At 42.8% G+C, this 15,338-nt stretch overlaps 1 protein-coding gene across 2 annotated transcripts in view; it reads left to right on the forward strand.

Moving 5' to 3' along the window:
* Nucleotides 1-15,338, forward strand: part of DNAH2 (dynein axonemal heavy chain 2) — a 140,962-nt gene that overhangs the window by 38,361 nt on the left and 87,263 nt on the right. For both annotated transcript variants that reach the window (XM_060204320.1, XM_060204321.1), the window contains exon 14: nucleotides 458-672. In XM_060204320.1, the coding sequence (XP_060060303.1) occupies nucleotides 458-672 (215 nt within the window). The remainder of the gene's footprint in view (nucleotides 1-457; nucleotides 673-15,338) is intronic.

The raw sequence follows: 15,338 nt of genomic DNA on the forward strand, positions 1-15,338 counted from the left end.
TCAGCACCGCATGGTTGAGTCCAACATTTTATCTAATGAACCACTTCCTGGATCCCACATAACTTGCTTAAATTTTTTAAAATTATTATCTTAATTTATTTATTGGGTAGAGACAGCCAGAAATTGAGAGGAAGGGGTGACAGAGAGGGACACAGACAGAAAGATGCCTGCAATCCTGCTCATGAAACTTCCCCCTGCAGCGGGGACCTGGGGCTGGAATCCGGGTCCTTGCGCTTAGTACTATGTGCCTATGTGCGCTCAACCAGGTGCACCACCGTGTGGCCCCTAACTTACTTTCTTTTTGACTCTGCCTCCCTCTAAACAGTCAAAAATCAGTCACCATGTTGTTTGTGTGTGCACGCGCACATGTCTGTCTGTCTGTCTGTCTGTCTGTCTCAGGGAGATGAAGAAGAGTGTGGTAACTTCCATTCACCCCTTGCTCTCTCTCCCACGCCAGTGTCTTGCCGCTGCTCATTTCCTGCCACACATCGGGACTGGAGAGGAGACTGTACACACCTACCAGCAGATGGTTCAGGCCATTGATGAACTGGTTCGAAAAACCTTCCAGGACTGGACAGCCACACTGGACAAAGACTGCATTAGGCGGCTGGATACACCATTGTTACGGATCAGCCAGGAGAAGGCAGGCATGCTGGACGTCAACTTTGACAAGTATATGACCCAGTCTGACTCCTACCCCTATACTGGGCCTTTCTTTGGTGCCTCTCCAGATCTCCCATCTCTTGCTTTCTCTCTCTCCATTTGCTCTCAAACTCTAATACTGTAGTCTGTTTCCCATCACTTCTTTTTCTCTTTCTTCTTCTTCTTCTTCTTCCTCTTCTTCTTCTTCTTCTTCTTCTTCTTCTTCTTCTTCTTCTTCTTCTTCTTTTTTTTTTTTATTGCCACCAAGGTTATTGTTGGAGCTTGGTGCTGGCACTAAGCATTTGCAGCTCCTGGTGGCCATTTTTCCTCCCCCCCCTTTCTATTTTATTTGATAGGACAGAGAAAAATTGAGGGGCGAGAGAGAGATAGAGAGGGAGAGAGAGAAAGATGGACACCTGTAGACCTGCGTCACTGCTTATGAATCCTCCCCTGCAGGTGGGGAGCAGGGGATTGAACCCGGGTCTTTGTAATCAGGTGCACCAACTGCCTGCCCCCCACTCTCAGTTCTTGATTTGTTTTAGCTTATCTTATTAATTTTTTAATTTATAAAAAGGAAACATTGACAAAACCATAGGATAAGACAGGTACAATTCCCACCACCAGAACTCCATATCCCACTCCTCCCCTGATAGCTTTCCTATTCTTTATCCCTCTGGGAGCATGGACCCAAGGTCATTGTAGGGTGCAGAAGGTGGAAGGTCTGGCTTCTGTAGTTCCTTCCCTGCTGAACATGGGCATTGACAGGTCGATCCATACTCTCAGCCTGCCTCTCTCTTTCCCTGGTGGGGAAGGGCTCTGGGGAAGCGTAGCTCCAGGACACATTGGTGGGGTTGTCTGTCCAGGGAAGTCTGGTCGGCATCATGCTAGCATCTGGAACCTGGTGGCTGAAAAGAGAGTTAACATTCAAAGCCAAACAAATTGTTGACCAATCATGGACCTAAGGGCTGGAATAGTGCAGATGAAGAGTTGGGGGGTCTCCATTTTGTAGATAGCTAGTAGGCCTATTTTAGTTATATTCCAAAGGGCCTGGGCTATACTAGTTTTTTTTTCCCTGAGCCTGAAATCTGATATGCAGGTGGATACAAGTTATTGTCTGGGGAGATGATGTCATGGCTAGATAGTTTATCTTTTTTAAAAAAACTAATTTATTTATTTACATGAGAGAAAGAGCCGGAGGGAGAGAGAGAGACAGAACCAGAACATCACTCTGGCAATGCAATGCCAGGGATTGAATTCAGGAACTCATGATTGAGGATTCAGTGCTTCATTCATGGTGCCACTTCCCAGGCTGCAACTTTATTTTATCTAAAAACAAAAATAAAATAAAATAAAATAAAATAAAATAAAATAACCGAATTAAAGACAATGCTGCAGTGAACTACGAACCTGTGGTGGAGGTGTCCTGCCACTAGATGGCGATGGTGGCCCAGCTAACGCAGTCAAACCATGAACATGGTCCACACCTGAGCGTGGAGGAGGCAGCTAGGTCAGCTAGACCTGCTGCAATATTATGAGATGTCTTAGATTATGATTTAGTCAATGCAAATAAAATTCACAATTTATAGTTCTTCAATAATAAATATAGTGAATGTCTTCCATAACAAGGACGAAAGTCCAGGGTCTTGGTTCATCCTCTTCCTCCCCCCCATTTTTTTTTTTGTGCCTGTATGATCCTGCCACTTCCAGTTGACTTTGCTCTCTCTTTCTTCTTTTCTTTTCCTTCCTCCCTCCATCCCTTCTTCCTTCCTTCCTTCTTTCCTTCCTTCCTCCTCACCCCCTTTTCCTCTTTGTTTCTCTCTCTCTCTCTCTCTCTCTCTCTCTCTCCCTTGTCGTTGAGGGGCTTCATCACTCCAGGCCAACTTTTTCAGATAGAGACAGTGAGGCAGAGAGAGAGGGAAAGACACCACAGCACAGTGTGATGGGGGCTGGGTTCACACTTGGGTCACTGGCATGACAAAGCAACACACGATCCAACTGAGCTATTTTGCTGGTCCTCCTTTTTCTCTGTTAATGGTCTAGATAGAGACAGTGAGGGAGACAGAGAGAGGAGGAGAGACATGACCGCACCACTCTGCCACCTGTGAAGCTTTGCTTGTACTGGGATCTCAGACCTGTAGAAGAGCCTGTACTCTCCTAGGTAAGCCGTCTCCCTACCTCTTGTCTGCTGTTCTCTAAATAAATGGTTCTACTTTTTGGCAGCACTTTTTTTCTTTCTTTCTTTTTTTAAATATTTATTTATTCCCTTTTGTTGCCCTTATTTTATGGTTATAATTATTATTGTTGTTGTTATTGATGTTGTTGTTTTTGGAGAGGACAGAGAGAAATGGAGAGAGGAGGGGAAGACAGAGAGGGGGAGAGAAAGATAGACACCTGCAGACCTGCTTCATCGCCTGTGAAGCGTCGCCTCTGCAGGTGGGGAGCCGGGGGCTTGAACCGGAATCCTTACGCGGTCTTTGTGCTTTGCGCCACATGTGCGCTTAACCCGCTGCGCTACCGCCCGACTCTCCAGCACTTCTTTTCCATGTAAGATGCAGAAGAAAAAAAAAATAAAGAAGGAGCTATGTAAGACATCTGTCTACAGAGATTACAAACCTTCTGGTGACAGTTTTTTCTAATGGGAAGGAAATAACTTCCTGCTTGATTGGTTTGGCTCCTTCTTGTCATCAGCCAGGGCCTATAATAAGAAGTGCTTCCCACGCCTCCTGACTGTTGCTGCCAGTGTTGGTTTTAACCCATAGAATTCCTTATTTGTTGTATCAAATGTGAAAAAAGGCTTTGCCAGAGAAAGCCTGTGTAGAGATGGAGTCAGAGGACACAGAAGCAATACATGTGCCTGTCCTAGGCAGTTAAAAGAAGCCTGCGCAGAGGGGAGACAGCTCCTGAGGGTGGAGGAAGGAAGCAAAAAGCCCCCACAGGGAAGAGCGGTGTGAAGGCCAAGTAGAACTATGTGAATATTGCCTCACAAATCAACGATGAGACCTGAAGAGACAGAAGGCTAGGCCAGAGTTACCCTCACAAATGACATTTGTAAGCACAAGTGACATTTGTGAGGGTGAAATCTGTGAGACACATTCTCCCATCCAGCTGGGTACTCCCAAAGGCCCCGATACTCTTGGACTGATCTGAGTGTGAGCATACACAGTCCACCCATTGCCCTTTTCCCCACACATGGAAGTATTATATTCAAATAGAATCTTATTAAATGCCAATGATCAATGTTTACATATTAAAGGTGAGAGAGAAAGAATTGAGAAAGAGGTAAAGAAATGCCATAGGTAGGCACAGGCTGGTGACTGCTTCTTTCTGATCCTTAGGTCCAGCCAGTGTGAGTGAATAAGGCATAAACTCCAGAACCAGACAGACGGACGAGTTTAAACCCTATTTAGATCTGTTGGTCATATGACCTCAGGCGAGCCACAGATTTCCTCTGAGCTTGAGATTTTTCATCTGCTTCTTAAAAAAAAAAGTTCAGGAATCTGGTTGTAGTGCAACGGGTTAAGTACACATGGCACAAAGTGCAGGACCAGCATAAGGATCCCGGTTTGAGCCCCCCCCACCTGCAGGGGAGTCGCTTCACAGGCGGTGAAGCAGGTCTGCAGGTGTCTATCTTTCTCTCCCCCCTCTGTCTTCCCGTTCTCTCTCCATTTCTCTCTGTCCTATCCAACAACGATGACACAATAATAACTACAACAATAAAACAACAAGGGCAACAAAAAGGGAATAAATGAATAAATAAATAAATAAATAAATAAATATATATTTTAAATCCTTTTCTGGGGCCAGAAAGATACCTTGATGGGTGCAGCTTGTGCCTCGCTTCTAATCCCTGCATCAAATAAGAAGCACCATGGCACCACACCAGAGGAAACTTGGGTGCTGTAGTGTCTCTCCCTCTTTCTCTCTCTCTTTCTATTTTATTTGATAGGACAGAGAAATTGAGGGGGGAAGGGAAGATAAAGAAGAGAGAAAGACAGACACCTGCAGACCTGCTTCATCACTCAAGAAATGTCCCAGCTGCAGGTGGGGAGCGGTGGCTCTAACCCAGTCCCTTGTGAGGGTCCTTTCCTGTAGTACTATGTGAGCTTAATTGGGTGCGCCACCGCCCGGTACCCCTTCCTCTATCTTTCTTCTTCTTTTACTTAACTAGTTTTATTATGATAGAGACAATGACAAATAAGGGAAGAGAGGAGAGAGAATCATAGACACTTGCAGTCTTCTCTGCTTATGGAGCTTTCTCCCTGCAATTTGAGACAGGTGACTCGAACCTGGGTCCTTGCACATGATAATGAATGCACTGTACCAGTTTCACCACCACCTGGTCCAATATCCCTCCCTCCGTCCCTTCCTTTTAAAAAGGCATCTATGGGAGTCGGGTGGTAGCGCAGCAGGTCAAGCGCAGGTGGCGCAAAACACAAGGATGAGCATAAGGATCCCAGTTCGAGCCCCCCGGTTCCCCACCTGCAGGGAAAGCAGGTTTGCAGGTATCTTTTTCTCCCCCTCTCTGTCTTCCCCTCCTTTCTCCGTTTCTGTCTGTCCTGTCCAACAACAATGACATCAATAACAATAACAACAACAATAATTACAATGATAAAACAGCAAGGGCAACAAAAAATAGGTATTAAAAAATAAAAATATAAAAAGGCATCTATTTATTATTATTATTATTATTTTAAAAAAGTATTTATCCCCTTTTGTTGCCCTTGTTGTTTTATTGTTGTAGTTATTATTGTTGTTGTTGTTGGATAGGACAGAGAGAAATGGAGAGAGGAGGGGAAGACAGAGAGGGGGAGAGAAAGACAGACACCTGCAGACCTGCTTTACCGCCTGTGAAGTGACTCCCCTGCAGGTGGGGAGCCGGGGGCTCGAACCGGGATCCTTATGCCGGTCCTTGTGCTTTGTGCCAGGTGCGCTTAACCCGCTGTGCTACCGCCTGACCCCCAATATCTATTTATTTATTTATTTATTTTTGCAAAGCGGGCTGAGGGCATCTTAAAAAAATTTTTTTTATATCTATTTATTTATTTTCCCTTTTGTTGCTCTTGTTGCTTTTTATTGTTGTTGTGGTTATTTTTCTTGTTATTGATGTCGTAGTTGTTAAATAGGACAGGGAGAAATGGAGAGAGGAGGGGAAGACAGAGAGGGGGAGAGAAAGAGAGACACCTGCAGACCTGCTTCACTCTCCATGAAGCAACCCCCCCTGCAGGTGGGGAGCCGGGGGCTCAAACTGGGATCCTTACACCAGTCCTTGAGCTTTGTGCCATGTGCGCTTAACCCGCTGTGCTATTGCCTGCTCCCCAGATATCTCAGCTTTTATGCCAGAGCAGTGTTGGAGTCTCTCATGTCTCATAAAAATACCTTTAAAGGGAGTCGGGTGGTAGCGCAGTGGGGTAAATGCAGGTGGCACAAAGCGCAAGAACCTGTACAAGGATCCCGGTTCAAGCCCCCGGTTCCCCACCTGCAGGGGAGTCACTTCACAAGCGGTGAAGCAGGTCTGCAGGTGTCTGTCTTTCTCTCTGTCTTCCCCTCCTCTCTCCATTTCTCTCTGTCCTATCCAACAACGATGACATCATCAACGACTACTACAATAAAACAACAAGGGCAACAAAAGGGAATAAATACTAAAGAAAAATACCTTTAAAAAGTAACATACTGTATACTCCATTATGTATGTTTAAAGTATTTTTAAAATATTCTTTTTTTATTATAACAGTATTGATCAATTGATAATAATTGCAAAAATTAAAAAAGTAGAACGAATAATCCCCCCAAAGGTAGTCACTTTTAAGGATTTGATGTATATTTCTTATCACTTCTCCCCCTCCTATTTATATGGTAGATTTTCTTTAATTTTTAAAATCTCTATTGGAGGTAAATAGATAGGTAGGTAGGTAGGTAGGTAGGTAGGTAGGTAGATATAGTCTGAGAGGTGGTGCAGTGGATAAAACATTGGTCTCTCAAGTGTGAGGTCCTAAGTTCAATCCCCAGCAGCACATGTACAGAGTGATGCCTGGTTCTTTCTCTCTCCTTCTGTCTTCTTCATTCATAAGTAAATAAATAAATCTGAAAAAAAGAAAGAAAGTCTTAAAAGTCTTAAACACCGGGGCTTAGTGCCTCTACATGATCTGCTGTTCTTGGCTGCCATTTTGTTCTCTTCTCCTCTCCACTCCTCCTCTCCCCTTCCTTCTCCTCCCCTCCCCTTCCCTTTCCTCTTTTACCTTTTTGTGAAGAGATAAAAAAAGGGGGGGAGAGAGAGACAGAAGGAAGAACACCTACAGTACTGCTCCATCACTCATGAAACTTTCTCCCTACATGTGGGTTCTAGGGGCTTGAACCTGGGTCCTTGCATATGGTAACGTGTGTGCTTTACTGAGTGCACCACCACCTAGTCCCCATCAACACATTCTTTTGGGAACTGGGGTTGGGAGCCATGAACTGATTGTTCTTTGTGTGTCCTTGATGGTTGATGAACATTGTGTCTACTGATATACCACTACCCAGCCCCTTGGGTATTTTTTAATTACACAGGTAGTGAATGCTCACTATATATGGGAGTCGGGCGGTAGTGCAGTGGGTTAAGCGCAGGTGGTGCAAAGCGCAAGGACCCGCATAAGGATCCTGGTTCGAGCCTCCGGCTCCCCACCTGCAGGGGAGTCGCTTCACAGACGATGAAGCAGGTTTGCAGGTGTCTGTCTTTCTCTCCCCATCTTCCCCTTCTCTCTCCATTCATCTCTGTCCTGTCCAACAATGAAAACAACAAGGGCAACAAAAGGGAATAGATAAATAAATATTAAAAAAAATATTGATGGTGGTCTGGGAGGTGGCACAGTGGATAAAGCATTAGACTCTAAAGCATGAAGTCCTGAGTTTGATCCCTGGCAGCACATGTACCAGAGTGATGTCTGGTTCTTTCTCTCTCTTTCTACCGTTCTAACAAATAAGTAAATAAAAAAAAATTTTTTAAAAAAAATATTGATTTAGAAGTACATAAAAGGAAAGACTCAATATATATCCCATTGCCTAGAGGTAATTGGTGATCGTCATGTAAACACCATAGAACAGATCACACTATAAGCAGTCTAGTTAGAGTCACTTGTTTCAGGATAACAGTATGTGCAGAGAGTTCTCATTCTATATGTTCAGAGCTACATAGTTATTTTTTTTTTCAAAGATTGAGTTATTTCATATGAGCTAGAGTTGCACATGAGCGAGGCCAAGAGAGAGAGAAGCCAGAGTACTGCTCAAGGTTCATGTGTTGTTGGGACTTGAACCTGGAACCTCAGTTCTATGATCTACCAGCTGAGCTATTTCCTTGCCACAGCATAATTATTTGTCATGGTTTAAAGCTTTCCATAATTTAGCTGTACTATAATTTTAGCACTCAGTCCACTATTGATGGGTTTAAACATTGTAGAATTTAGCAATATAATTTCTAAATGTTTTGCCCTGGAGGATTTTAAAATGGGTTCCCTATATCTTGTTTCCCTTCCTGGTAAAGTGACTGTTTCTTTTGTTTGAGCACAGTGCCTGTCTAGTTAGGAGACAACTTTTCTCTCTTTTGTGATGAACTCTTGTCTGGGAAACCCTAGATATTTACCTAAACTTCTATTTACATAATCTTTATCGTAGAGTTGAGCAAGGGAACTTTGGATCAGTTATTCATGACCAAGATTTAGTTGAAACCCAAATAATAGCTAGATATTTCTCCTAGGGAAGGGGTAAGTGCTCCTGTCCTTTGGCAGCTGTTTTCTGGAGGAGAGAGCTGTTGTAAGATACTTTACATTTTTGTGGTTTAAGATAAAACTGCCTCTGTCCAGTAAATAATGTGTGGAGGGATACCTAGGTTTGTAGGGAAGCATTCTGAAGTCAAAGCAGAAAAAAAAAAAAAATCCAAGGCAATTTCAGTTTTTTGAAAAGTATTCACACTCCAAGGAGGTGCAGATAACTTTATCAGGTTAGCTCTTCTGTGCTCAGGGTCTAGATAACATCTTCAAATAAACATGCTTTTCAGATCTTCCTTAGAATTAACGGACTCTCCTTTCTTAGTTCTGGGAAACTTCCCTTCCTGTCTAGCACCTATTTTATCTCACACCAGGTTCTGTTATCTCACCTTATATTCCAAATATTTGGACACTGACATTCAAATGTGTTTTTACCCTATTTTACAGCCAGACCACTTTTATAGAATGCACTTAACACAAACGTATTCCAGATGTTGTCTCTACCCCGGCTGGAAAGAGCTGTGCTATGTATGTATGTATGTGTATGTAGCAGATCCCCTGCGCAGCAGAAGAGGGGACACTGATGTCTACTCATTCTGTGTCTAGGGTTCCCTCTCCCTCCCTTTGCCCAGCATGGGGGAGATAGCATAATAGTTATGCAAAGAAACTCTCATGCCTGAGGCTCCAGAGTCCCAGGTTCAATCACCTACACCACCATAAGCCAGAGCTGAACAGTGCTCTGCTTACAAACAAACAAAAAACTGAACAACACTGGAAAAGAATTTCCAGCTCAGTATCAGAAAGTATTGTCCAAATTCATTCATTGATTGATAAATAAAATTTTGATAATCTGCTTTAAATATATTTTGAAAATCTTGCCAAGATGAGACAGTGAAGAAACATTTGGGTGGACTGTGGTCATAATTTCTGTGGTGACATGTTCAAGGTCTCCAGCTAGAATCTATGAGCATATACTGATGCTGCCAGAAACGTTTCCATATGTGTGTGTATATATATATATTCACACATCTCCACCTTCCTGTGGTAGATACAAACTGTCTTTGGTTAAGTCAGTGTAATATTCATTATTTTAGTTTATCACCACATAGTATTGTTTACTGCTGAGTCAAGTCATTAATTTCCCATCGTTACAGATTTTTCCTTACCTGTATAGCATATTTTTCTTTCTAAATTTCAGTATTTCCTTACCGTTTTTCTTACACCCCGCTCTTTGGCACGCTTTTAGACCTGCCGGTAAAACCCATTCTGAACAGTGTTTTCTTTCATCTGCCATGTCAGATCTGCCAGCAGCCTCCTGCTTTCCTACTGTCCTTCCCGGAACCACCAGTCTTGCATCAGTCCTCCTTATCAGTTGCCAGGCTGTCATTGTTACCTCCCTGAGTCTCTTTTGTTGTTTGATTTCCTGTGTCTTTTGACTTCTGCTTTCTTGGTATTTGCCGCTTTTGTTGGAGAGCATCTTTGGGGAGCTTTCTGAGAAACAGCACTTGTTTCTTTAGTGACTGATAGCTGTTTTGGCTCCCCTCCCCCTCACACTCCCCGTTACACTCCCTGCCCCTCTCCTTCCTCTTTCCTTCTCCCTTTATTTTTACCAGAGCACTGCTCAACTCTGCTTTATGTAGTGCTTGGGATTGAACTTGGGACCTGGTAGCTTCAGGCATGAAAGTCTTTTGCGTGACCATTATGTTGTCGCCCTTGCCAGACATCTGTTTTCTGCTATCCACTTGCTGCACATTTGGTAAGCTTTAGAATTGTAGGTTGAGAGTAATTTGCCTGCATTTTGGCTTCTCTCTTTTTATTTTGGAGGCTTTGGTGAGCCACTGCTCATTAGTATTTGAGAGAGACATAGTCACTTTGAAGAATTTTAATGCAGTTTCAAAATAGCCCCTACTCAAAGGGAGATCATTTCTTCCATAATCTCTTAAAGCATATATTACAAAGAAATGAGCACTTGAAAGTGATTTTTCTCTGGGATTAGGTGGTGTGCATTTTTCATGAGGTTCAAGCCCCTTGTCCCCACCTGCAGGGGTGAAGCTTTAAGAGCAGTGGCATAGTACTGCAGGTATCTCTTCTCCTTATCTCTCTGTCTCTCTATTGCTCGGTCTCTCAACCTCCAATGCATTGTCAACTCATGCTTGCCTATAGAACTGACAAAAAATATTCTAGAAATTTTAGTCCAATATTCTTTCTTTTTTATTTTTTCTTTATTATCTTTATTTTATTTATTGGATAGAGACAGCCAGAAATGTAGAAGGAAGAGGGTAATAGAGACGGAGAGACACAGAGACACCTGCAGCACTGCTTCAACCACTCACAAAGCTTTCCTTCTGTAGGTGGGGACCGAGGGCTCGAACTCAGGGAGGGCCTTGCATTGTAACATGTGTGCTCTACCAGGTGCGCCACCACCCGGCTCCCCAATATTCTTTCCAAATAACATTTTGGTAATTGTTTGTCTATCACCTGCGTGGTGGGGTTGAACCCAGGGCTTCATAAGCAAAGTATGTGCTTGGGTGGGGGTAAATAATGGTTATGCAAAGAGACTCTCATGCCTGAGGCTCTAGAGTCCCAGGTTTAAGATGAGAAGTGCTCTGGAAAAAAAAAAAGAGTTGAATGTTAATTAATCCCCCAATAAAGGAAAAAAAAAGGAAAAAAGGGAAAAAAAAGGGGGAGCTGGTGGATAGAGAGCTTCCTCTGGTGATACCTAGACTTGAAACTGGTCTGCATCCAGTCTCTCAGGCCCCTATCATGTGTGTGTGTGTGTGTGTGTGTGTGTGTGTGTGTGTGTGTGTGTGTACACCAGAGTACTGCTCTGTTCTGCTTTATAGTGGTGCTGGAGATTGAACCAGAGAGCTCAGAAACTCAGGCTTAAAAGTAAACCTAACCAAAGAAGTGAGACTTGTATACTGAAAATTTTGAGTCACTACTCAAATAGAAAATAGGAAATAGAAAAAGATACAAAGAAGATATTCCATGTTCATGGGTTGGTAGAATTAACATAATCAAAATGAATATACTACTCAGAGCCATCTACAAATTTAATGCTATCTCCAGCAAGATCCCAAGCACATTTTTTTAGGAGAATTGAACAAATGCACAAGTTCAGATTTTTAAGTGAGTTTATTAAAGAAACAAATGAGGGCTTGAGTCCAGAGTGACTTGACTATGTTGAGTCCAGAGTGACTTGACTATGTTGAGTCCAGAGTGACTTGACTCTGGGAACAGTGCTCACATTGTTCTGAGAGAATAGGCCAAAGAATAGGTCTTGGCATTGAGATTTCATACAGTGTGTGTATATCTAGTATCTAAGGAATTCTACAACACAGTAGCAGTTAATCTTATTCATGACTCAATGTTACCTCTGTACTGAGGCAGCCGAACACGGTCATTTCATTTCATTTTTTTCAGCTACCCTATTAGCTCCCCACTTTTTTTTTCACACCAGGGTTGTTCCTGGGCTTGGTGCCTGCATAGCTCTGCTATGCAGTGACTATTATCCCCAGTTATTATTTTTTCTTTCTTTTTCCCTTTCTTTTCTGTCTTTCTTTATTAATAAAGGTAAAAGACAGTAGAGCAGTGACATCTAGGAAAGCAGGAGCAAACTATCAGCTAACTATCTGTCAAAAATGAGAAAAATACTCGGTGTGGAAACAGGTACATTAGACTATTCTTTTTTTTTAATTTTCTTTATTTATTTACTTATCCCCTTTTGTTGCCCTTGTTTTTTTTTATTGTTGTAGTTATTGTTGTTGCTATTGATGTCATTGTTGGATAGGACAGAGAGAAATGGAGAGAAGAGGGGAAGACGGGGGGTGGGGGAGAGAAAGACAGACACCTGCAGATCTGCTTCACTGCTTGTGAAGCGACTCCCCTGCAGGTGGGGAGCTGGGGGCTCGAACTGGGATCCTTACGCTGGTCCTTGCGCTTTGCGCCACCTGCGCTTAACCCGCTGTGCTACCTCCCTCCTCCCACATTATACTATTTCTAATGAGACATTGTGAGATGAGCTCAGCATCTGGTGCATGTGTGATATCACCATCGAACAACCTCTTCTGGCCCAGTGTTTTCACCTATTATTTGAAGAGTGAGAGTGAGACATAGAAGAGGGGGAAGAAATAGGCAGGGGGAGGAGAGACACCACACCACTATTCCATTGTCCACGGAGCTCCCCTTCTCCCCATGGAGTGCATGCTTCTGGGGCTCAAACTTAGGGTGAACTATCTCTCTGAGCTTCATTTATAATTTTTTTGACTTTTTTTTTTTTTTACTGAAGGGTTATTACTTTACAATGCACTTATTGACATATGAACACAATTTCATTATGTAGTAGCCCGCTCCAGTTTTCTTCTTATCCCCACCCCCCTGTTCCAGAGTCCTTTGCTACAGTGCACATTTATAACTCTTGTAGCAGGAAGTGACTAGAACATTTGCCTGATGACCTTGGTATGTGTTGTAAAAGGTGTTTACTGTAGCAGGAGAGGCCAGATTTGAGTAAATAGAAAGGATTTGCCATCATTGTGAGAACAGGAGGGAGAGCAGATTGGGGAAACCCCAGGGGTGCAGTGTAGAGAGAGCCGGTTGGATTCAGAGACCGTGAATGTACAGTGCGGCGATCTGTTGGGCTAGTTATTTTCTAGGCTGCCTTCACATGGACTCAGCAGGGAGGACAGTGGCTTTAACGAGGGTTGGGGTTTAGCCAAGTGTCTTAGACTAAGGAATGAGGAACCACAAGAGAGCTGTAAGAGGGGGTCTGTAGAGTAGAAAGTGGTGATGGAGAAGGCTGATCTGCAGAAAGAATGGGCGGGAGTCAGTATCCACACTGACTCTATGATGTCAAACAACAGGTGGTTGGGGGGCTTGAGAGACAGCATAATGGTTATGCAAAAGATCTCCTCCTCCTCCTTTTTTTTTTGTTTTTGTTTGCAAAAGATTTTCATGCCTGAGGCTCTGAAGTCCCAGGTTCAATCCCCAGCACCACTGTAAGTCAAAGTTGAGCAGTGCTCTGGTTTTTCTGTGTGTTTTTCTGTCTGTCTCTCTCTCTCTCTCAATAATAAGATAAAACAAATAGGATATTAAAAAAAAAAAGATGGGCAGGAGAGACTAGAGTGTAGTGACAGCTAGAATGGAAAGGAGAAACTCACAAGATGGGAGGGGGCAAGGGACCCATGCAATAAGGGCCACACACACAACTTGAAATTTTCTGGTATTGTTTTGATAAAGGAAAAGAAAATAGGAAAGTTTACTTTAATATTCAACCCAGTTTTCCCAGATGACATCATTCCAACATGTGACCAACATAAAATCATACATAGAAGATTTTTTTCTTTCTTCTTCTTCTTCTTTTTTTTTTTTTTTAGGAGATTTGTTTATTGATTAATGAAAGGGAGAGAGAGAGAGAGAGCACAAGGGAACCAGAGCATCACTCTTACATATGTAGTGTCAGGAATCAAACTCAGAACCTCATGAAAGTCCAATGCTTTATCTACTGTGCCACCTCCCAGGTCACATAAATGAGTGATATCTCTCTCTCTCTCCTTTCCCCATAGCCCCCTTCCAGAGCACTGCTTAGCTCTGGCTACCGGTGATGCAGGAGTTGGGACTTGGGACCTCTCCCATGCAAGTCCTTGGTGCTGCTACTGCATTTCTCTTGGCCCTAATGGGGAATTTCTGTTTCTTTATTTTTTTAATGTCTTCATTGCTTCCCATCTTTGTGTTTCTTGATCTACTTCCTGAAAGATTTCTGTCAACATAAATCTTGCCTTTAAGTTTTTCTGTCATTGGGATCACTGAAATAGTATAATGGTTATTATATATTAATAGTATAATGGTTATTATATATTAATAGTATAATGGTAAAACAGTTTCATGCCTGAGACTCTGAAGTTCCAGGCAGGTTCAGTTCCTCGGACCATCATGAGCCAGAACTGAGCAGTGCTCTGGTAAACAAACCCAAACAAACAACAATAATGACAATGATAATTTTCTGTCATTATTTTTAACTTTCATAAACTCTCCTGCTGTCCCCTTTGTAGCATCTTGTTATCATTTCCTGGATGTTCTTCTATTCTTTTTATCTGCTATTGTCAATTTTTAAATTTTTATTTTATTACTATTATTTTTTAAAGAACTTATTTATTTATTCATAAGAAAGATAGGAGACAGAAAGAACCAGACATCACTCTGGTAAATAGCTGTTGGAAATTGAACTCAGGACCTCATGCTTGAGAGTCCAGTGCTTCATCCACTGTGCCACCTCCCAGACATATTTTTATTTTTTAGTTAATTAATTTTTGCCTCCAGGGTTATCCATAGTGCCTATCCTATGAATCCACTGCTCTTGGAGGCCACCATTTTCCCATTGCTGCTATTGTTGTTGGATAAGACAGAGAGAAATGGAGAGAGGAGGGTAAGACAGAGAAAGGGAGAGAAAGACAGACACCTGAAGACCTGCTTCACTGCTTGTGAAGTGACCCCCTGAAGGTAGGGAGCCAGGGGCTCGAACCGGGATCCTTGCACCAGTCCTTGCACTTTGTGCCATTGAGCTTAACCCGCCGCGCTACCACCCGACCCTCTACCCCCTTTATTTATTTATTTATTTATTTATTTATTTATTTAATTTGTTCACCAGAGCACTGCTCAGCTTGGTGGTGCAGGGAATTGAACCTGGGACTTTGGGGTCTCGAGCATGAGAGTCTCTTTGCATAATGATTATGCTATCTACTCAATTTTGGTTTTCTTATTGGGGTGGATGGTATCTTTCTATTTCCTTCTAGTTCTTTTTGCTCCTGCCTTTTGAGCTAGGAAAGTCAGAGACCAGTGTTGTTATTTTTAGACCAAAGTTCTGTGATGCTAGGTTGTCCATGTTTAAGGGAGGGGAGCTAGAAAGCAGGGTCGGCTCTGCTGAGCAGTGGACTTACCAGTCATGAACTTCACTGAGGCTCA

Source organism: Erinaceus europaeus, chromosome 12, assembly GCF_950295315.1.
Source record: "Erinaceus europaeus chromosome 12, mEriEur2.1, whole genome shotgun sequence".
Lineage (NCBI taxonomy): Eukaryota > Metazoa > Chordata > Mammalia > Eulipotyphla > Erinaceidae > Erinaceus > Erinaceus europaeus.